Source organism: Macaca thibetana, chromosome 20, assembly GCF_024542745.1.
Source record: "Macaca thibetana thibetana isolate TM-01 chromosome 20, ASM2454274v1, whole genome shotgun sequence".
Classification (NCBI taxonomy): Eukaryota; Metazoa; Chordata; class Mammalia; order Primates; family Cercopithecidae; genus Macaca; species Macaca thibetana.
This window is the reverse complement of record NC_065597.1, coordinates 47,565,199-47,585,560: the sequence shown is the minus strand read 5'-3', so window position 1 is coordinate 47,585,560 and position 20,362 is coordinate 47,565,199. Positions and strand designations below refer to the sequence as shown.

Sequence of the window (20,362 nt, the reverse complement as noted above, 5' to 3'; positions counted from 1 at the left end):
GGTCGGGTGATGGGGGGGGGCTCCCTGACGGGCTCGGATGAGGGGCTTCCCAGCCCCGCGACCCTTGTGTGCGTGGGCTCGGGTTCTGGCGGGAGCCCCCGGGCCGTGCGCGCAGCCGGCTCTCTCCGCCTCCAGCCGCGCACGCGCGGGCCCCTCCCCCGCCCGGCGCGCACGTTGGGTGGGGTGGGAGTCTGGAGGGGGCGGGGCTATAGCAGGGCTAGTGGCAACTTGGGCAGAGGTCAGGGGTCACGCGAGGTCAGTCCGCCAGGAGGGCTAGGGAGACGGTCACGAAACCTGGAGTCAAGAGTTCAGGCTTGTTGGCTTCTGGTGAGCTCGGGTCTTGGGAACGTGTGGCGGAGGAGGGAGTGAATCAAAGGCGGCACCGTGGTTTAGGAATTTCCTTAAACACAGGGGAAGCATTTCCGGGCCTCCTGCGGGTTCACACTGCCTGTTTCCGGCGCGTGGTTCTTGGCAGTGCGGCTTCTCGCTTTTGACTGCTCCTGAGTCTCCCATTTGCTGTGGTTCTTGTGTTTGGGGAAGTGTCTAATGGCGCAGGTATGGGATTCACAGTGCCCTGCCCTGAATCCTGGGCGGATTTTCCTGTCACCTGCATGTTTGTTGACTCTTCCCGGGAGTTCCACTCTCATTTCTGCGTCCAGCCCTCACTGGAAAGACACGCAGGCAGGTAGCACCTTTCTGAGGCTCTGGATGTGATAGCTTTTTTTTTGCTGTAATTTTTTTGGTTTTGTTTTCCATTCTATGGTTGGAGCCTTCACACTTAAAATTTTTGAACTTTCTTGCTTAACTCCTTTCCTGCTCCTGCCCCCAGGCAGGATCGTATGTCCCTACAGAATTCGCAAAACAGGATTCGTCTTCACAAAACATGATTTGCATTTCCCTGAAATATGTGCTTTTCCTACTGTTGTTTTTCTGTTTCTAGTCTTTGAACTGATTTGGGTATGTTTAAACGTCTCAAAAAAACTGGAGTAAATAATACGCTTTGATGGATGTTGGCAAATGTGGAAGAGTTCCTCACTGTTCTTCTGTTTCAGGTGTGATTCCCTTCAGTACGGCGGCACCGTGGAAGTGCAGACTTTCACAGGGGGTGTGGTCTCAGCTCACACAGGTGAGGGATCTGCTACCATTTTGTGTGCTGATGCTAATGGGAGAAATGTTTGAGATAATGAAAGCAATTATAGGTCAGTATTGGGGATTTTCACTCTAGAGAAACACGGGAATGTTTGCATGTGATTTTTCTGTGGAGGGTTTGATTATAGCAGTGCAACAACAGAACTGAGGCTGTGGGTTAAGGAAAATGTGGTCAACCTGGCTCTACCAGGAAGAATAGCAGGTTTTCCATGGTTTTGGCATTAAGACTATGTGGATTGAAGTCCTCCTACCACTTTTTTACTGTGTGACCTTCCGCAAATCATAAGGTTTTAAAACTTTTTTACTTATAAAACAGATTATATTAGAATGTAAGCTCCATTTAGGTTGGGAATCCTTTCTGCATGGCTTTATCCGTTGTGTGTAGGAGGAAATATTTGTTATGCTGTGAGAAGCACTTGGTTTTTTTTTGAGACGGAGTCTCGCTCTCACGCTGGCTGGAGTGCAGTGGCGCGATCCCGGCTCACTGCAAGCTCCACCTCCTGGGTTCACACCATTCTCCTGCCTCAGCCTCCCGAGTAGCTGGGACCACAGACGCCCGCCACTACACCCGGCTAATTTTTTGCATTTTTAGTAGAGACGGGGTTTCACCGTGTTAGCTAGGATGGTCTCGATCTCTTTTTTTTTTTTTTTTTTTTGAGACGGAGTCTCGCTCTCTAACCCAGGCTGGAGTGCAGTGGCCGGATCTCCTCCCGGGTTCACGCCATTCTCCTGCCTCAGCCTCCCGAGTAGCTGGGACTACAGGCGCCCGCCACCTCGCCCGGCTAGTTTTTTTGTATTTTTTAGTAGAAACGGGGTTTCACCGTGTTAGCCAGGATGGTCTCGATCTGACCTCGTGATCCGCCCATCTCGGCTTCCCAAAGTGCTGGGATTACAGGCTTGAGCCACCGCGCCCGGCCGGTCTCGATCTCTTGACCTCGTGATCCACCTGCCTCGGCCTCCCAAAGTGCCGGGATTACAGGTGTGAGCCACCACGCCTGGCCAGCACTTGGTTTTTAAGGTAGATGTGAGGATTATAGAATACATCAAACAAGTACTAAAAGTATCTCATACATATTAAGTGCTGAAGAAATGTAACCTATAATTTCTGTGTTTTTCTTTATTCAGTGTTATTTCTGGTTTTTTAAAAATAATTTTGCATCCCCTTTAACTGCATTTCTGTCTTCTTCTTATCCTATTTAGGTGCTCCAGAGGCTGGTGGACCTGAGCGGAGGCTGGGACGCCCTGGTGGGCCCCGGGCCCTGGAAGGCGGGTCCCGGTGGCCGGTGGCCCAGAATGAGGCCAGCTCCCAGCATGCCCTGCAGCCGGACGCCAGCCCCTCGGCCAGCAGCAGTGGTGATAACGACCCAGTCATTCTTCAGGCATCCAAGGAGGAGCCTGGGAGTGGGACCATGCAGAGCAGCCCCTCCCCTGCTCACCCTCAGCTCCCAGTCCTACAGACACAGGTTTGAAAGTGGGGAGAGGTCCTTCTCTGCTTCTGCTTTGTGGATTGTTGGGTGTGAGGCAGAAGAAATGTGACGGGAATATTTGTGGAGAGTTTTGGAGAATCTTTGGTACTCAGGGGGCTGGGCTGTAGTGTGTCAGGTCTGTTGGATACTCACATTCCATTTAACATTAGTGTAATATGTCCAAGAGTGCAAAAACTCCTCATTACCTGAAAGAGGTTGAATTAGGCTAGGTTGGAAATGGAGGTCTGGGCACCATACTTTTAAGACCATACACTTTGAGAATAGTTTAACTTCTATCAGAACTGAAGTAGGATAAGCTTATGGATGATGTGTAGTGTTCATTCTTTTCTCATACCAAGGAAGGGTGTGGGGTAGGAAAAAAAAAGCATGGCTTTTAAACATACATCTAGGTGTGTGTACAGTCAGCTTTCTTTTTATTTTAATTTTTTAAAATTTTTTATAAAAAGGATTTTTTTATTGCGTCATCCTCGCATATGGGCCATGTTGATGTTTTCTGTATCCTCCCAGGTTTAGTATATGTGTTGCTAAAGTAAGCAGTACAGTAAGCTTTTCGTGTTTATAAATTTGATAGTTATAATTTTCCTGAGAAACTGGGGAAATTTGTGACAGTCTTGTCGTTTAGCTGAGGTTGGAATTTGAGTGGCGCAGTGTAAGGCTTATGTCCTGGAGTGAATTTGTGAATTCCCTGAATATCCACATTTTAGTAGGACTTTGTTTTCCATTTTTTTCTTTTCTTTTCTTTTTTTTTTTTTTTTTTAATGAGATGGAGTCTCTTTCCGTCACCCAGGCTGGAGTGCAATGGCACGATCTCAGCTCACTGCAACCTCTGCCTCCCAAGTTCAAGCAGATGTCCCGCCTCAGCCTCGCGAGTAGCTGGGATTACAGGCACCCACCATCATACCTGGCTAATTTTTATATTTTTGTAGAGATGGGGTTTCACCATGTTGACCAGGCTGGTCTTGAACTCCTGACCTCAGGCGATCCACCCACCTCGTCCTCCCAAAGTATTGAGAGTACAGGTGTGAGCCACCGGACCCGGCCTGTTTTCCTTTTCTTTTCTTTTCCTTTCCTTTCCTTTCTTTTCTTTTCTTTTCCCTTCCCTTCCTCTCTCTCTCTCTCCTTCCTTCCTTCTTTCCTTCCTTTTCCTTTCTTTTCTTTCTTTTTTTCTTTTTCTTTCTCTTTCTGTCTGTTTTTCTGTCTTTCTTTTGAGTCTCGCTCTGTCACCAGGCTGAAATGCAGTGGTATGATCTCGGCTCACTGCAACCTCCACCTCCCCGGTTCAAGCGATTCTCCTGCCTCAGCCTCCCGAGTAGCTGGGACTCTAGGTGCACGCTACCACACCTGGCTAATTTTTGGGTTTTTAGTAGAGGTGGGGTTTCACCATGTTTGCCAGGATGATCTCGATCTTTTGACCTTGTGATCCCCACCCGCCTCAGCCTCTCAAAGTGCTGGAATTACAGGTGTGAACCACTGCGCCTGGCTCAGAGTTTCACTCTTGTCCAGGCTGGAGTGCAGTGGTACGATCTCAGCTTACTGCAACCTCCACCTCCTGGGTTCAAGTAATTCCCCTGCCTCAGCCTCTTGAGTAGCTGGGATTACAGGCATCCGCCACCACGCCCAGCTAATTTTCTGTATTTTTAGTAGAGATGGGGTTCACCATGTAGGTTAGGTTGGTCTCGAACTCCTGACCTCTGGTAATCCACCTGCCTCAACCTCAAAAAGTACTAGGATTACAGGTGTGAGCCACCGTGCCCAGCCATGTCTGCCTTCCTTTCATCCGCCCGTCCGTCCAGACGTGGCACAATCTCGGCTTACTACAACCTCTGCTTCCTGGTTCAAGCGATTCTCCTGCCTCAGGCTCCTGAATAGCTGGGATTACAGGCTCGCGCTACCACACCTGGCTAATTTCTGTACTTTTAGGAGAGACGGGGTTTCACCATGTTAGTTAGGCTGGTCTGGAACTCCCGACCACATGATCCACCCGCCTTGGCCTTCCAAAGTCCTGGGATTACAGACGTGAGCCACTAAGCCTGGCTTCCATTTCTTAATGCTTTTGGAGTACCTTGTAAAGTGACGTGTTGGGTGTTTGAGAACAGTGGCTATGCCTCCAGCCCTTGCCTGTCCAGTGAAGAGGTTAAGGTGGCTTGGGATTTTGTTGGTGGCTGTTGAATTTAGTGGTAGCTTACATTTATTGCGTAAGTGAATTTGCCACACTTGTGAAAATGGAGGGAAAATAGGGAGTTGTTTATGTGAATGAAATCACTGAGGCTCTGAAAGGATCAGAATTTGAAATCATGCTATATATGTGTGTGTGTGTGTGTGTGTGTGTGTGTGTGTGTGGGTTTTTTTCCCCCCAAGTCATAGTCTTACTCTGTCATCCAAGCTGGAGTGCAATGGCGCGATCTCGGCTCACTGCAACCTCCGCCTCCCAGGTTCAAACGATTCTTGTGCCTGAACCTCCTGAGTAGCTGGGATTACGGCTTCCGCCACCATGCCCAGCTAATTTTCGCATTTTCAGTAGAGACGGGGTTTCGCCATGTTGGCCAGGTTGGTTTCAAACTCCTGACCTCAGGTGATCCACCCGCCTCGGCCTCCCAAAGTGCTGGGATGACAATTGTGAGCCACCATCCCCGGCCTATATGGGTCTCTGTGTGTGTGTGTGTGTGTATATATATACACATACACATACACATACATACATATGCATACATATATACATGTTTTTAAGTTTGGGGACTGTGTAAATATCAGGACATAATTCTTTCATGTCAAGCATGTATAAACTTGGCTTTGCCATCGGAGTCCCTTATTAAAACTTTATCCCAAACGTTTGTGTTTATGAAAATAAGATTTACACATTACTCTACGTAGTTTTTTCTTGTGAAGATGGAATGAAATAATGTACCTGAAACACTCAGCACAGTGCTAAGCATTTATTTTTGCCATCGTTTTCCACTTTTCTAGATGGTGTCGGACGGCATGACAGGCAGCAATCCTGTGTCCCCTGCCTCATCCAGTTCCCCAGCCTCTAGTGGGGCAGGCGGCATCTCCCCCCAGCACATAGCTCAAGATTCCTCCCTGGATGGACCTCCAGGACCCCCAGATGGTGCCACAGTGCCCCTGGAGGGGTTCAGCTTATCCCAGGCTGCTGACCTGGCTAACAAGGGCCCGAAGTGGGAGAAGAGCCATGCCGAAATCGCGGAACAGGCCAAGCATGTACGTATTAGGAAGGCTCATGAAGATTCTTGGGAGTCATCTTCACTAAACTCCCACATCCTCTTGAGTATTTTAGGTTTCTTTTCTTTTTTGTCATGGATTTAGGGTACAGGTTCTGCCTTAACGTATATGATTGTGAGCAGATTGCTTGAATACTGAGTCTCATTTTCCTTGCTGTAAATAAAAAAGGAATGATATAATAATTTGTAGGCTATTAGGAGGTTTAAATTATAGGAGCACGGCCGGGTGCAGTGGCTCACACCTGTAATCCCAGCACTTTAGGGGGCTGAGACAGGCAGATCTCTTGAGCTCGGGAATTCAAGACCAGACTGGGCAATGTGGTAAAACCCCATCTCTGTAAAAAGTACAAAAAATTATCTGGGCATAGTGGCACATGCCTGTAGCAGTCCCAGCCACCCAGGAGCCTGAGTTGAGAGGATCACCTGAGCCCAGGAGGTCAGGGCTGCAGTGAGCCATGATTATGCCACTGCACTCCAGCCTGAGCAGCCAAGTGAGATCCTGTCTCAAAAAAAAAGGGAAAAAAGGAGAAAATAGACATGAAAGCACTTTGTAAGCTGTGATGCTCTTAAGATTTACTGGTTTCTACTTATTTCTGTTCTGCAGTGTGTTACATTTATCCAGTGGTAAGTGTGGTCTCGGCCAGCAGCATTAGCATCACCTGGAACTTACTAAAAACACAAATTCTCTGTCAGGCGTGATGGCTCATGCCTGTAATCCCAGCACTATGGGAGGCTGAGGTGGGTGGATCACCGGAAGTCAGCCTGGCCAACGTGGCAAAACCCCGTCTCTACTAAAAATACAAAAATTAGGCTAGCGTGGTGGTGCAGGCCTGTAGTCCTAGCTACTCAGGAAACTGAGGCAGGAGAATTGCTTGAACCAGGGAGGCAGAGGTTGCAGTGAGCTGAGATGATGCCACTGCACGCCATCCTGGGTAACAATGAGACTCCTCCTCAAAAAAAAAAAAAAAAAAAAAAAAAAAAAAAACGCAAATTCTCGGTACTCCTCACCCACTGACCCATTTGAAACTATGAGGGTAGGGCCCAGCAATCTGTTTTTATTTTTTATTTTATTTTATTTATTTATTTTTTTGGAGACGGAGTCTCGCTCTGTCACCCAGGCTGGACTGCAGTGGCACGATCTCAGGTCACTGCAAGTTTGGCCTGCCAGGTTCACGGCCATCCTCTTGCCTCAGCCTCCCAAGTAGCTGGGACTACAGGCGCCCGCCCCCAAGCCTGGGTAATTTTTTTGTATTTTTAGTAGAGACAGGGTTTCACCATGTTGGCCAGGATGGTCTCAATCTCCTGACCTCGTGATCTGCCTACCTCAGCCTCCTGAAGTGCTGAGATTACAGGCGTGAGCCACCATGCGCGGCCTATTTTATTTTATTTTTTTTATTTGTTTATTTTGAGATGGAGCCTTGCTCTGTCTCCAGGCTGGAGTGCAGTGGCGCAATCTCGGGTCACTGCAACCTCTGCCTCCTGGGTTCAAGTGATTCTCCTGCCTCAGCCTCCCTAGTAGCTAGGACTACAGCCGTGCACTGCCACACTCAGCAATTTTTTGTATTTTTAATAGTGACGGGATTTCACCATATAGGCAGGATGATCTCGATCTGTTGACCTTGTGATCTGCCAGCCTCGGCCTCTCAAAGTGCTGGGATTACAGGTGTGAGCCACTCTACCTGGCCTCAATCTGTTTTCTTTTGTTTTTCTTGAGATGGAGTCTCGCTCTTTCGCCCAGGCTGGAGTGCAGTGGCATGATCTCGGCTCACTGCAAGCTCCACCTCCCGGGTTCACACCATTCTCCTGCCTCAGCCTCCTGAGTAGCTGGGACTACAGGCGCCTGCCACCACGCCCAACTAATTTTTTGTGTTTTTAGTAAAGACGGGGTTTTAGCCAGGATGGTCTTGATCTCCTGACCTAATGATCTGCCCACCTTGGCCTCCCAAAGTGCTAGGATTACAGGCGTGAGTGCAATCTGTTTCTAAAAGTCCTCTAGATGATTCTGGTGTCTGCTCAAGTTTGAGAGCAGCTGGTCTAATATGCACGTCTGTCTTGATGTTTCCTTCACTATCAGGCCATTTAGTTCTGTCTCATCTCTGGCTGTCATTTTCTCTGATTTAGTTTTTATCAGGAGAGGACAGAATAACAAAGGTAGACGCTGGGTGTGGTGGTTTTTGCCTATAATCTGAGCATTTTGGGAATCCCAGGCAGGCGGACTGCTTGAGCCCAGGAGTTCCAGACCAGCCTTGACATCGTGAAACCTCGTCTGTACGAGAAATACAAAAAAAATTAGCTGGGCATGGGTTGCATGTGCCTATAGTCTCAGGTACTTGGGCAGCTGAGTTGGGAAGATAACCTGAGCCTAGGCAACAGAGTGAGACCCAGAAAAATCTCACTCAGATTTCTGAGTGAGATTCAGAAAAAGAAATAAGGCAGTTGTCCTGAATTTTTTGAGTCATCTCTGTCAAAAATATTTTAAATGCTTTTTTTATAAAAGACAATCAGTGTAGAAACTTTAGTAAAAATGACCAATTTTTTACACCTAACCAGTGTTAAACAATTCATGTATAATGTTTCATGTTTTTTACATAAACACATGCATTTTTACAAAAGTAGTATTTTTATAAACAACAGTGTGCCAGTTATAGCGTATTTCTAAGCTTAATGCATCATGAACATACTCTAAGTAGAATTCTATGATGATGATAATCCCTTGTATCTAGAATCAAGAGGGAAGTATGTGTTCCTTACTCCTCTGGGAAGCTCCCCTTGGGATATGTTTTCCCAAGTCTCTTCTATGTCTATGGAGTGTGGAGATTGTGTTAAATAATGGAAAGCGCATGAAATTTGCTGTCTGGAGTCCTCAGACCTATTTTTGATTGCCATCTTCTATTACTTTCTAGCTGTGTGATCTTGGGCAAATCACTTAATCTCCCTGATCTATTTTCCCTCTTCTGAAGAGAGTATAGTACCTGCCTGTAGGTTTGGTATGTGGACTAAGCATAAGCATAACACAATCAGCCCACTTATTGTTCAGGAATTCAGCCGTGGCAGTGAGACGGATTGTGTGTTTAGAACTGTTGATTGATCTGGCTCTCCCTGATTAGGAGGCTGAGATCGAGACTCGGATTGCTGAGCTGCGGAAGGAGGGTTTCTGGTCACTGAAGAGGCTGCCTAAGGTGCCAGAGCCCCCTCGCCCCAAAGGTCACTGGGACTATCTGTGCGAAGAGATGCAGTGGCTCTCTGCTGACTTTGCTCAGGAGCGCCGTTGGAAACGGGGTGTGGCCCGTAAGGTAGGTCTTCCACTGGGACTGCCTTCCTTTTCCTTTTCAGGTTTGTGCTTTCCGTTGAAAGGTGGGTTAGTTGGAAGGTGACCAAACAGAATGATGTAGGCATTAAGAGGCAAGCTCTTGGCTTTCCAGATTTCTTGGCCTTGATTATTTTCTTTGCCTTTGGGTGGGGAAGTCTGGCTTTGAGTGTTTTCACCCTGGGTTTTCATTCCCACAGGTGGTGCGCATGGTGATCCGGCACCACGAGGAGCAGCGGCAGAAAGAGGAACGGGCCCGGAGGGAGGAGCAGGCCAAGCTGCGTCGAATCGCTTCCACCATGGCCAAGGATGTCAGGCAGTTCTGGAGCAATGTGGAGAAGGTGGACAGTGGGGATCAGGAAAGGGAAATGGCCTTGGATTAGATTGGTAGATGGCATGGTAGTAGGAATTATCAAAACTTCTTGAGGGAGTAAATATAATTTCAGGCAACTCTAATGATGATTATGTTGTGTGGATAAAAAAGTATAGTGGCAAAATATGAGTTCTTTCTTTGGGGATTGTTAATAGTTCTCCTTGACAGCTCTAGGCCACCTGTCCCTTGCAGGGCATTTAGCATGTGTTTACTAAAATGTATTTGTGCCACTTACATGCTTAAATTCTGCCAAAGTTCTCACTGCCCGTATAGTAAGTTGTAATTATTTCTTAAGTACTACCTGGATTCCGTCTATATTCTCGGTCTTGCCTCCTGCCATGTTCTTTCCTTCTCCCTTTCACTCCACACCCATCTTTCTTTTGTATATCTCTGGCCATTTACACATGGACTTTATGCTGCTGGGAATGCCTTTTTCCTCGTGTACTTAGGGAACAGCTACCTATTTTTTAGTTGTCTTGGACAGGGTCTTGCTGTGTGGCCTAGGCTGGAGTGCAGTGGTACGATCACGGCTTACTGCATCCTCAACCTCCTGGGCTCAGGCGATCTTCCTGCTTCAGCCTCCCAAGTATCTGGGACTACAGGCACGTGCTACCACATTTTGCTAATTAAGAAAAATTTTTTTTAATTTCCTTTTTTTTTTTTTTTTTTTTTTTTTAAATTTTTTTGTGAAACAGAGTCTCGCCCCATCACCCAGGGAGAGCAGTGGCGCAATCTTGGCTTACTGCAGCCTCTGCCTCCTGGGCTCAAGTGATTCTCCTGCCTCACTCTCCGGAGTAGCTGGGATTACAGGCACGTGCTACCATGTCTGGCTAATTTTTGTATTTTTAGTAGAGACAGGGTTTTGTCATGTTGGCCAGGCTGGTCTTGAACTCCTGACCTCAGGTTATCCACCTGCCCCGGCCTCTCAAAGTGCTGGGATTATAGGCGTGAGCCACCGCAGCTGGCTTAAAAATATTTTTTTGTGGAGACAAAGTCTCGCTGTTACACACCAAGCTAATTTTGAATTCCTAGGCTCAAGGGATCCTCTCGCTTTGACCTCCCAAAGTGTGAACCACCATGCCTGGCTTCACCTACCTGTTTTTTTTTTGTTTTTGAGATGGAGTCTCGCTTTGTTCCCAGGCTAGAGTGCAGTGGTTCAATCTGGGCTCACTGCAACCTTTGCCTCCCAGGTTCAAGCAATTCTCCTGCCTCTGCCTTCCGAGTAGCTGAGATTACAGGCGCCCACCACCAAGCCTGGCTAATTTTCGTATTTTTAGTAGAGATGGGGGTTTCACCATGTTGGTCAGTCTGGTCTCGAACTCCTGACCACCTGTGATCCTCCCGCTTCAGCCTTCCAAAGTGCTGAGAATACAGGCATGAGTCACTGTGCCCAGCCCACCTGCCTACTTTTTGAGATCCAATTCCAGTTGGGTGTGGTGATACATGCCTGTAGTTCCACCTATGTGGGAGGGCAAGGCAGAGGAGGATCATTGGAACCCAGGAGTTTGACACCAACCTGGCCAACATAGTGAGACCTCATCTCTTTTTTTTTTTTTTTTTTTTTTTTTTTTTTGAGACGGAGTCTCGCTGTGTCGCCCAGGCTGGAGTGCAGTGGCTGGATCTCAGCTCACTGCAAGCTCTGCCTCCCGAGTTTTTTTTTTTTTTTTTTTTTTTTTTGAGACGGAGTCTCGCTCTGTCGCCCAGACTGGAGTACTGTGGCCGGATCTCAGCTCACTGCAAGCTCCGCCTCCCGGGTTCCCGCCATTCTCCTGCCTCAGCCTCCCGAGTAGCTGGGACTACAGGCGCCCGCCACCTCGCCCGGCTAGTTTTTTTTTTTTTTTTTGTATTTTTTAGTAGAGACGGGGTTTCACCGTGTTAGCCAGGATGGTCTCGATCTCCTGACCTCGTGATCCACCCGTCTCGGCCTCCCAAAGTGCTGGGATTACAGGCTTGAGCCACCGCGCCCGGCCACCTCCCGGGTTTTTACGCCATTCTCCTGCCTCAGCCTCCCGAGTAGCCGGGACTACAGGCGCCCGCCACCTCGCCCGGCTAGTTTTTTGTATTTTTTAGTAGAGACGGGGTTTCACCGTGTTAGCCAGGATGGTCTCGAACTCCTGACCTCGTGATCCTCCCGTCTCGGCCTCCCAAAGTGCTGGGATTACAGGCTTGAGCCACCGCGCCCGGCCGAGACCTCATCTCTTAAAAAAAAATCAGATTGCAAATCTTCCATCCAACTGAGGCTAAGCTGGCTCTTCTTCCTGCATGCTCCCTTTGTGCTTCCTTTAGACCATAATAAGTCCCGAAGGTTATTTAGCCTTACTCTCCTAAGAGGCCAGCCCGGGATCTGGTTAAAGAAGGCCTCCCTAAACATCGGGTAAAAGTACCTAAATAAATGGTTATCTTGGTGAGCAGTCCCTTTCACATCTGTGGCAGGTGGTGCAATTCAAGCAACAGTCCCGGCTTGAGGAAAAGCGCAAAAAAGCTCTGGACCTGCATTTGGACTTCATTGTCGGGCAAACTGAAAAGTACTCGGACCTTCTGTCTCAGAGCCTCAACCAGCCGTTAGCCTGCAGCAAAGCAGGCTCTTCCCCTTGCCTCGGCTCTTCCTCAGCTGCCTCCAGTCCTCCACCCCCTGCTTCCCGCCTGGATGATGAAGGTGTGTGTTCTCTTTGGCCCTGTTACTCTTCCTCGTGTACCCTTTCCAGAGCTGAAAAACCCACCCTGTGGCTTGCAGGGCCCGTGGACTTTGTGACCTTGTTCTCCTGCTATAGATGGGGACTTTCAACCCCAAGAGGAGGAGGAAGAGGATGATGAGGAAACGATTGAGGTAGAAGAACAACAGGAGGGCAATGATGCAGAGGCCCAGAGGCGTGAGATTGAGCTGCTTCGCCGTGAGGGAGAATTGCCACTGGAAGAGCTGCTCCGTTCCCTTCCCCCTCAACTACTGGAAGGGCCTTCCAGCCCCTCTCAAACCCCCTCATCTCATGATAGTGACACCCGAGATGGGCCTGAAGAAGGTGCTGAAGAAGAGCCCCCTCAGGTGTTGGAGGTATAGGCAGAAGGAGCAGAGGGGAGGGTTCAGAGGGGGAGCAGAGGGAGAGGTTCAGGGTCTGAGTTCAGGGCTATGAGGTTGGTTATGGGTTTTGAGAGTTCTACCTAGTGATGGACATTTGGGCTCTTCTTTGGGGATAACTGGGGAAGAATCTGTTTGGGGCAAGTTGCATTTTATGATTGGCAGGTTTTGGCACTATAGTGGAGGAGTGTATTGTACTTTACTCTTTAAATTGCTATGTGGTCTTGAAAAAGTACTTGCTCTGACTGTTCTTGCCACTTCTCTGAACGTGCCCTAATATTCCCTCATTGGCCTTATAGGTTGGAAGCTGGCATGGTACCCTTAAGTCTTTTCTCTTTCTCCATATGTCCCAAGTGCATGGAGATATGTTGGGTACCTTTCTTTGTTACCTGGCACTTTCACAGGTCTTTCCCCAGGCGGTGGGGCCAGGATTTGGTAGTTGGTGCTGAGAGAAAACCCTTGATTGTATTCTTGCCCTGGGATTGTACCAGTGGCAGCTGTCACTCAATGGGATAGAGATTTTCCTGTGACATCTTTTTCAAGTTTGTGCCATTCTTCTGCTACTCTAACCTTAGACCCTTTCCTTTTTTATCTTTTGCCATACAGGTAAAGCCCCCACCCTCTGCTGTCACACAGCGCAACAAACGGCCTTGGCATCCAGATGAAGATGATGAAGAGTTTACTGCCAATGAGGAGGAAGGTCAGGGCTGTTCTGTTTGTCCTATTGCCACTTAATGAATTGTCTGGACCTAACCTTTCAGGCTTTCTCATCTGTTTCATTTGGACTGTGTCCTGTGCCTCTAGCCTCCATCCCTGTTGATCCTGCTTCTGTCTCTTTCCTAGCGGAGGATGAAGAGGACACTATAGCAGCTGAGGAACAGTTGGAAGGGGAGGTGGATCATGCCGTGGAGCTGAGCGAGTTGGCTCGAGAAGGTGACATTCACCAGACATTTTACTAAGCATCCACTTGGTGTCTGCCCTGTGCAGTACCAAGGATAAAGAGATGAATAAGGCAGTTTGTATCCACTCTGGAGGAACTCTGTGTCTAGTGACTACGACAGACTTGTAAACGAATAATGATTAGAAAGTGATGAGTGATTATGATGGAAGTTTAAATGGTGATGTGGGAGTGAAATGGAGGGAAGAGCTAATGTAAGAAGATATTGGCAGTATCTGACATGGACCTTGAGAGGCTCACCAGGTTGATAATGTTCTTCCCACTTCCCATGGTACATCCCCCAGGTTGTGGGGCTTGGTTTTGCTAGCTGATGCTGAAGGTAAGCTATTTTGCCTCCCCTCAGACCTGGGCCTAGCAGTATCTACAGAGACCTAGGTAAAATTAATTGGTACCACTCAGACCTCCCCGTCTCCCTCCCCTCCGAGTAGCCAAAAGCTTCGCTTTTATTTCTCTTCCAGGTGAGCTTTCCATGGAGGAGCTATTGCAGCAGTATGCAGGAGCCTATGCCCCAGGCTTTGGGAGCAGTGATGATGAGGATGAAGATGAGGTTGATGCTAATAGCTCTGACTGTGAACCAGAGGGGGCCGTGGAAGCAGAAGAAGCTCCTCAGGAGGATAGTAGCAGTCAGTCAGGTGAATATGTGGTCATGAAGCAGGAGCCGGGGAGGGTGGCCATTGGAGGAGCAGGTATTGTGAGCAGTAAGCCTTGGTCTTACACTTTAGACTCTGTGGAGGACCAGAGTGAGGATGAGGAAGATGAACATTCAGAAGAGGAAGAAACAAGTGGAAGTTCAGCATCAGAGGAATCTGAATCTGAAGAGTCTGAGGATGCCCAATCACAGAGCCAAGCAGATGAAGAGGAGGAAGATGATGATTTTGGGGTGGAGTACTTGCTTGCCAGGGATGAAGAGCGGAGTGAGGCAGATGCGGGCAGCGGGCCTCCCACTCCAGGGCCCACCACTACTCTAGGTCCAAAGAAAGAAATTACTGACATTGCTGCAGCAGCTGAAAGTCTCCAGCCCAAGGGTTACACGCTGGCCACTACCCAGGTATCCCCAGGTTCTGGCCTCTCCTTTCTTGTCTTGACTTTTCTCATGTCCCCATGATAAATGCCTCATTTCCATTGTGTTACCTCTTTTTCCTCTCTGCCAGGTAAAGACGCCCATCCCCCTGCTTCTGCGGGGCCAGCTCCGGGAGTACCAGCACATTGGCCTAGACTGGCTGGTTACCATGTATGAGAAGAAGCTTAATGGCATTCTTGCTGATGAGATGGGGCTTGGGAAGACCATCCAGACCATCTCCCTGCTTGCCCACTTGGCTTGTGAGAAAGGTAAGTAGGCAAGGCCCCTTCTTTTGTGCCCCCTAGTCTAGCTCCCTGGGGAGCTTGTTAGTGATGACTCCGGCTTCATTGACTCCTGCTTCATTGACTCTGGTCATTAACTGTATAGAGAGGAGGGATTCCTAGGAAGGGCCAAAGGGTGGTCAGGGTTATAACTGAGGAGTCGGAACCACAGAATTTACATTTCCTTACCATCTCTCATTTTTTTGTCAAACAGGTAACTGGGGTCCCCATTTAATCATTGTTCCCACCAGTGTGATGTTGAACTGGGAAATGGAGTTGAAACGGTGGTGCCCCAGCTTTAAAATCCTCACTTACTATGGAGCCCAGAAAGAGAGGAAGCTCAAGCGGCAGGTTCGATCTTTCATGTGGTCACTTTCTCCCCATGGATGCCTCCTTTGTTTTTAAGCCCTTTCTTCAGTTGAATTCCTTTCCCTCCACTTTCTTTTCTTTTCTTTTTTTTTTTTAATTTTTAAATTTCTTGCAAAGATAGAGATGGGTCTATGTTAACCAAGCTGACCTTGAGCACATGGACTCGAGATCCTCCCACCTCAGCCTCCCAAAGTACTGAGACTATAGCTGTGAGCCACCATGCCCAGGCCCCTCCTCTTTCTGTCGCTCCATTCTTTTGCTGGGACTTTCTCTTTTCTTCCAACCTGATTTCTGTCCTTTGAGGAGTTTAGCATGTCTTCCCTTGGCTCTCTTTTCTTTTCATCCCACTATCTGCTACTTTCTGTCTTTGATCCTTCAGGGCTGGACCAAGCCCAATGCCTTCCATGTTTGTATCACATCTTACAAGCTGGTGCTGCAGGACCACCAGGCCTTCCGCCGCAAGAATTGGCGCTATCTCATTCTGGATGAGGCGCAGAACATCAAGAACTTCAAGTCACAGCGCTGGCAGTCACTCCTCAACTTTAACAGGTGGAGATGGAGATGGGGATTCATGGGAGGGTTGACTTGGCTTGAAGGGAGGGCTGCCTGGGTTGAGGAATGTATCAGAATGCTCAGAAGGTTGGGAGCTGCTGACCATCCTCCCTCTGATTCTCTCTGTCTCTTTGCAGCCAGAGGCGCCTGCTCCTGACAGGAACTCCCTTGCAGAACAGCCTCATGGAGCTGTGGTCCTTGATGCACTTTTTGATGCCCCATGTCTTCCAGTCTCATCGCGAGTTCAAGGAGTGGTTCTCTAATCCCCTAACTGGCATGATTGAGGGCAGCCAAGAGTATAATGAAGGTCTTGTCAAACGCCTCCACAAGGTAGGGCCTGCAACAGTTTGTCAGGGTATTGGGAATGGTGAGGAACCATTCCTGGGCATTGCCCAGGAAACCCTTGGGGAGAGGGAAGTCAGTGCCAGGCTGAACTCACTCAGTTGTCAAGCTGCAATGTTTTAGTGACTACCCATTGCCAGATTGAATGACCTCATCTTAGTCATCCATTCGGTTTTTTTTTTTTTTTTTTTTTTTTGGACGGAGTCTCGATCTGTTGCCCAGGCTGGAGTGCAGTGTCTCGATCTCCACTCACTGCAAGCTCTGCCTCCCGGGTTCACGCCATTCTCCTGCCTCAGCCTCTCGAGTAGCTGGGACTAAAGGCGTCCGCCGCAACGCCCAGCTAATTTTTTGTATTTTTAGTAGAGACGGGGTTTCACCGTGTTAGCCAGGGTAGTCTCAGTCTCCTGACCTCTTGTTCCGCCTGCCTTGGTCTCCCAAAATGCTGGAATTACAGGTGTGAGTCACTGCGCCTGGCCTTTTTTTTTTTTTTTTGTAACAGAGTCTCGCTCTGTCCCACGGGCTGGAGTGCAGTGGCGTGATCTGGCTCATTGCAGCCTCCACCTCCCGGGTTCAAGCGATTCTCCTGCCTCAGCCTCCTGAGTAGCTGGGGTTACAGGTCTGCGCCACCATACCTAGCTAATATTTGTTATTTTTAGTAGAGGCAGTTTTCGCCATCTTGGCCAGGCTGGTCTCGAACTCCTGACCTCAAATGATCCGCCCTGTCCCCCTTGGCCTCCCAAAGTGTTGGGATTACAGGCGTGAGCCACCATTCCCAGCCTGTTTTTTTTTTTTTTTTTTTTTTTTTTTATGGTGATGTTTTTGTCCTTATTGTCTTTGAGTAGAATGGTACTGCTGATTGGTCCCTGCTTGGATTTCTCTTCACCTGGATTTCTTCAACTTCATATTGTTGGTGTTTCTCTTTCTGGTCTTCTTTGGCTCTCCTTTTTTGCCCAGCTTTTAAATCACAACATCTTTTAGCATTCCAATCTTTACTTTTTTTGTCTTCTCAGTCTACATATCTCACAGGCCTTCTCGTTCCTAAAGCTTTGACTATTTCTTATGTGATAAAGACTCTCCAGTCTGTGCTAAAAGTCCTTGACTTTCTAGATCACTTGACCTGTATTTAGATTTCTGATTTGGTATCATTAATTGAAAGTTCCTCTTGAACTCAACACTGTTCTAAGCCAGACATCTCTGGCCTTATAGCCTGTTATAAGGCCATCTTGGTCAATCACTATCATTTGGTAAACTAAGCTAGAAAACAGGAAGTCTTCCTTAACTGTTACTTTTCCTTCATTTACCTCCCTTCCTTCTTCCATGTCACTGTAGACATTGATGACTGTGTCCTATCGGATTTTATCTTCTGAGATTTCAGATTTGCCTTTCGTTTTATTTCCCGTCAAGGCCACAGTTTTTGTTCTCCTCATCTTCTTTTTTTTTTTTTTTTTTTTTTGAGACGGAGTCTCGCTCTGTCGCCCAGGCTGGAGTGCAGTGGCGCGATCTCGGCTCACTGCAAGCTCCGCCTCCCGGGTTCACGCCATTCTCCTGCCTCAGCCTCCCAAGTAGCTGGGACTACAGGCGCCCACAACCGCGCCCGGTTAATTTTTTGTATTTTTAGTAGAGACGGGGTTTCACCATGGTCTCGATCTCCTGACCTTGTGTTCCGCCCGCCTCGGCCTCCCAAAGTGCTGGGATTACAGGCGTGAGCCACCGCGCCCGGCCCTGTTCTCCTCATCTTCTAGATTTATTTGCATCATCTTGTAAGCTTACAATCACTCCTCAAAATCTAGTTTGAGTTTTCTCTCCTGCATAGTTGGTCTGCCCACAGTGCTTCCTTATATCACTTCCTATGTCGTGGTATCATTTTGTGTCTGTCTCCTTCAGCAGACGGCAGATCCCTTGAGGGCTTGCAGTTGACTCATCTCTGTGTGGTTGGTGTCTGATATGGTGTGCCGTATGGCTCCATTCGTGTTTACTGAGGGGCTTAGGCTGGGGTTTGGTGCCTGAGTTCTCCTGTTTAGCCTCCTGCTTAATTTGGTTTTAGGTTTTGAGGCCTTTTTTACTGCGCCGAGTTAAGGTGGATGTTGAGAAGCAGATGCCCAAAAAGTATGAGCATGTTATCCGCTGCAGGCTCTCCAAGCGTCAACGCTGTCTCTATGATGACTTCATGGCACAAACCACGTAAGGAAGGAAGGAGGGTGGGCCCTGGGACTCGAGATTGAAGTGTAGGTGGCTGTTAGGGCGTCCCATTTATTTTTCCTCTTTCCCTAGAACTAAGGAGACACTAGCCACAGGCCATTTCATGAGCGTCATCAACATTTTGATGCAGCTGAGAAAAGTTTGCAATCATCCAAATCTGTTCGACCCTCGACCGGTTACCTCCCCTTTCATCACCCCAGGCATCTGCTTCAGCACCGCCTCTCTGGTGCTAAGGGCCACGGATGTCCATCCCCTCCAGGTAAGTATGATTCCATTAATGTGAAATATAAAGGTTATTGGCATTACCCCAACCATGTACCTCTTTTCGTTAGACTGGGGTCTGACTTTTGCATCCTTATTACTCCCTTAAGTATCATTCCCTTAGTTTTATTGTACTCTAGTCATGTGACTTAACGATGGTTCAACTTAATATTTTTTTGGCTTCACTGTGAATTTATCAGGATGTAACCCCATTGTAAATTGAGGAGCATCTGGACTTAGAATGATTCAGCTTACAGTTTTTTACTTTTTGATGGGCTTGTCAAGGGTATTAAAGGGCATTAAATTCTCGATTTGCTGAGGGTTTATTGGGATGTAACTTCATCATAAGTCTGGGAGCATTTGCATCACATTTTGTTTATCCATTCGTCTATCAGTGGGCACTTGGATTCTTTCCACCTTTTGTCTCTTGTGAATAAGGCTGTGAACATGGATGTACAAATATCTCTGCTTTTTACTTTGGGTATTTACTTAAAAGGAATATTGCTGTAACATACAGTAATTCGATTTCTGCATATTGGGAAAACCTCTACGCTGTTTTCCATAGTAGCTGCATGTTTTACATTTCCACCCTAGCAGGGCGCAAGGGTTCTAATTTTTCCACATCCTTGCCATTACCTGTTCTTTGTTTTATTACACCCATATTAATGAGTGTGAATTGGTATTTCATTGTGGTTTTGGTTTGCATTTCCCTAATGATGAGGGCTGTCAAGGATCTTTTCATGTGCTCATTGGCCCCTTGTCTATATTTTTGGATAAATGTCTATTGAAGACGTGTTTATTTTGGGTGTTTGTGTGGTGGTTGTTGAGCTGTAGGACTTCATTATATACTTTGGAAATTAACCCGTTACCAGATGTATGACTTGCAAATATTTTGTCACATTCCGTGAGTTGTCTTCACTCTGTTGATAGTGTTTTTTGATGCGCAAACACTTGTTTTTGGTGGTTTTTTTTTTTTTTTTTTTTTCTGAGACAAGGTCTATCTCTGTCACCAAGGCTAGAGTTCAGTGATACAATCATAGCTCACTGCAGCCTTGAACTCCTGGGCTCAAGTAGTCCTCCCACCTCAGCCTTCTGACTAGCTGGGACCACGGGTATGCACTACCATGCCTGGTTTTTTGTTTTTTTTTTTTTGTTTTTTGTGTTTTTTTTTTTGAGATGGAGTCTCGCTCTGACCTCAGGCTGGAGTGCAATGGTGCCATCTTGGCTCCCTGCAACCTCTGCCTCCTAGGTTCAAGCAATCCTCCACAGCCTCTCTGAGTAGCTGGGGCTACAGGCGCGTACCACCACACCCAGCTAATTTTTGTATTTTTAGTAGAGATGGGGTTTCACCATGTTTCCCAGGATGGTCTTCATTCTTGACCTCGCGATCTGCCCATCTCAGCCTCCTAAAGTGCTGGGATTACAGGTATGAGCCACCGCACCCGGCCTCGCTAATTTTTTTTTTTTTTTTTTTTGAGATGGAGTCTGGCTGTGTCTCCCAGGCTGGAGTGCAGTGGCGTGATCTCGGCTCACTGCAAGCTCCGCCTCCCGGGTTCATGCCATTCTCCCGCCTCAGCCTCCCAAGTAGCTGGGACTACAAGCGCCCGCCACCACGCCCAGCTAGTTTTTTGTATTTTTAGTAGAAACGGGGTTTCACCATGTTAGCCAGGATAGTCTCGATCTCCTGACCTCGTGATCCACCCGCCTCGGCCTCC

The 20,362-nt window shown here is 47.8% G+C and overlaps 2 protein-coding genes and 1 non-coding gene across 8 annotated transcripts in view; 2 read left to right on the top strand and 1 right to left on the bottom strand.

Annotated features, from left to right (window-relative positions):
* The window catches only part of LOC126944241 (zinc finger protein 688), a 437,324-nt gene that overhangs the window by 126,555 nt on the left and 290,407 nt on the right, over positions 1–20,362 (bottom strand). The window lies entirely within an intron of this gene.
* The window catches only part of LOC126944168 (phosphorylase b kinase gamma catalytic chain, liver/testis isoform), a 62,445-nt gene that overhangs the window by 1,196 nt on the left and 40,887 nt on the right, over positions 1–20,362 (top strand). For all 3 annotated transcript variants that reach the window (XM_050773430.1, XM_050773431.1, XM_050773429.1), the window contains exons 2-18: positions 1,053–1,126; positions 2,350–2,612; positions 5,601–5,852; positions 8,980–9,165; positions 9,380–9,520; positions 11,986–12,208; positions 12,324–12,601; positions 13,232–13,325; positions 13,469–13,558; positions 14,042–14,215; positions 14,306–14,631; positions 14,735–14,912; positions 15,139–15,275; positions 15,673–15,842; positions 15,983–16,175; positions 18,232–18,368; positions 18,459–18,645. In XM_050773430.1, coding sequence (XP_050629387.1) covers positions 2,559–2,612; positions 5,601–5,852; positions 8,980–9,165; positions 9,380–9,520; positions 11,986–12,208; positions 12,324–12,601; positions 13,232–13,325; positions 13,469–13,558; positions 14,042–14,215; positions 14,306–14,631; positions 14,735–14,912; positions 15,139–15,275; positions 15,673–15,842; positions 15,983–16,175; positions 18,232–18,368; positions 18,459–18,645 — 2,820 coding nt within the window. In that variant the 5' untranslated portion in view covers positions 1,053–1,126; positions 2,350–2,558. The remainder of the gene's footprint in view (positions 1–1,052; positions 1,127–2,349; positions 2,613–5,600; positions 5,853–8,979; positions 9,166–9,379; positions 9,521–11,985; positions 12,209–12,323; positions 12,602–13,231; positions 13,326–13,468; positions 13,559–14,041; positions 14,216–14,305; positions 14,632–14,734; positions 14,913–15,138; positions 15,276–15,672; positions 15,843–15,982; positions 16,176–18,231; positions 18,369–18,458; positions 18,646–20,362) is intronic.
* LOC126945135 (small nucleolar RNA SNORA30/SNORA37 family) lies at positions 13,015–13,143 on the top strand. Its single transcript, XR_007722311.1, has one exon. It is a non-coding gene; the product is annotated as a small nucleolar RNA SNORA30/SNORA37 family (small nucleolar RNA).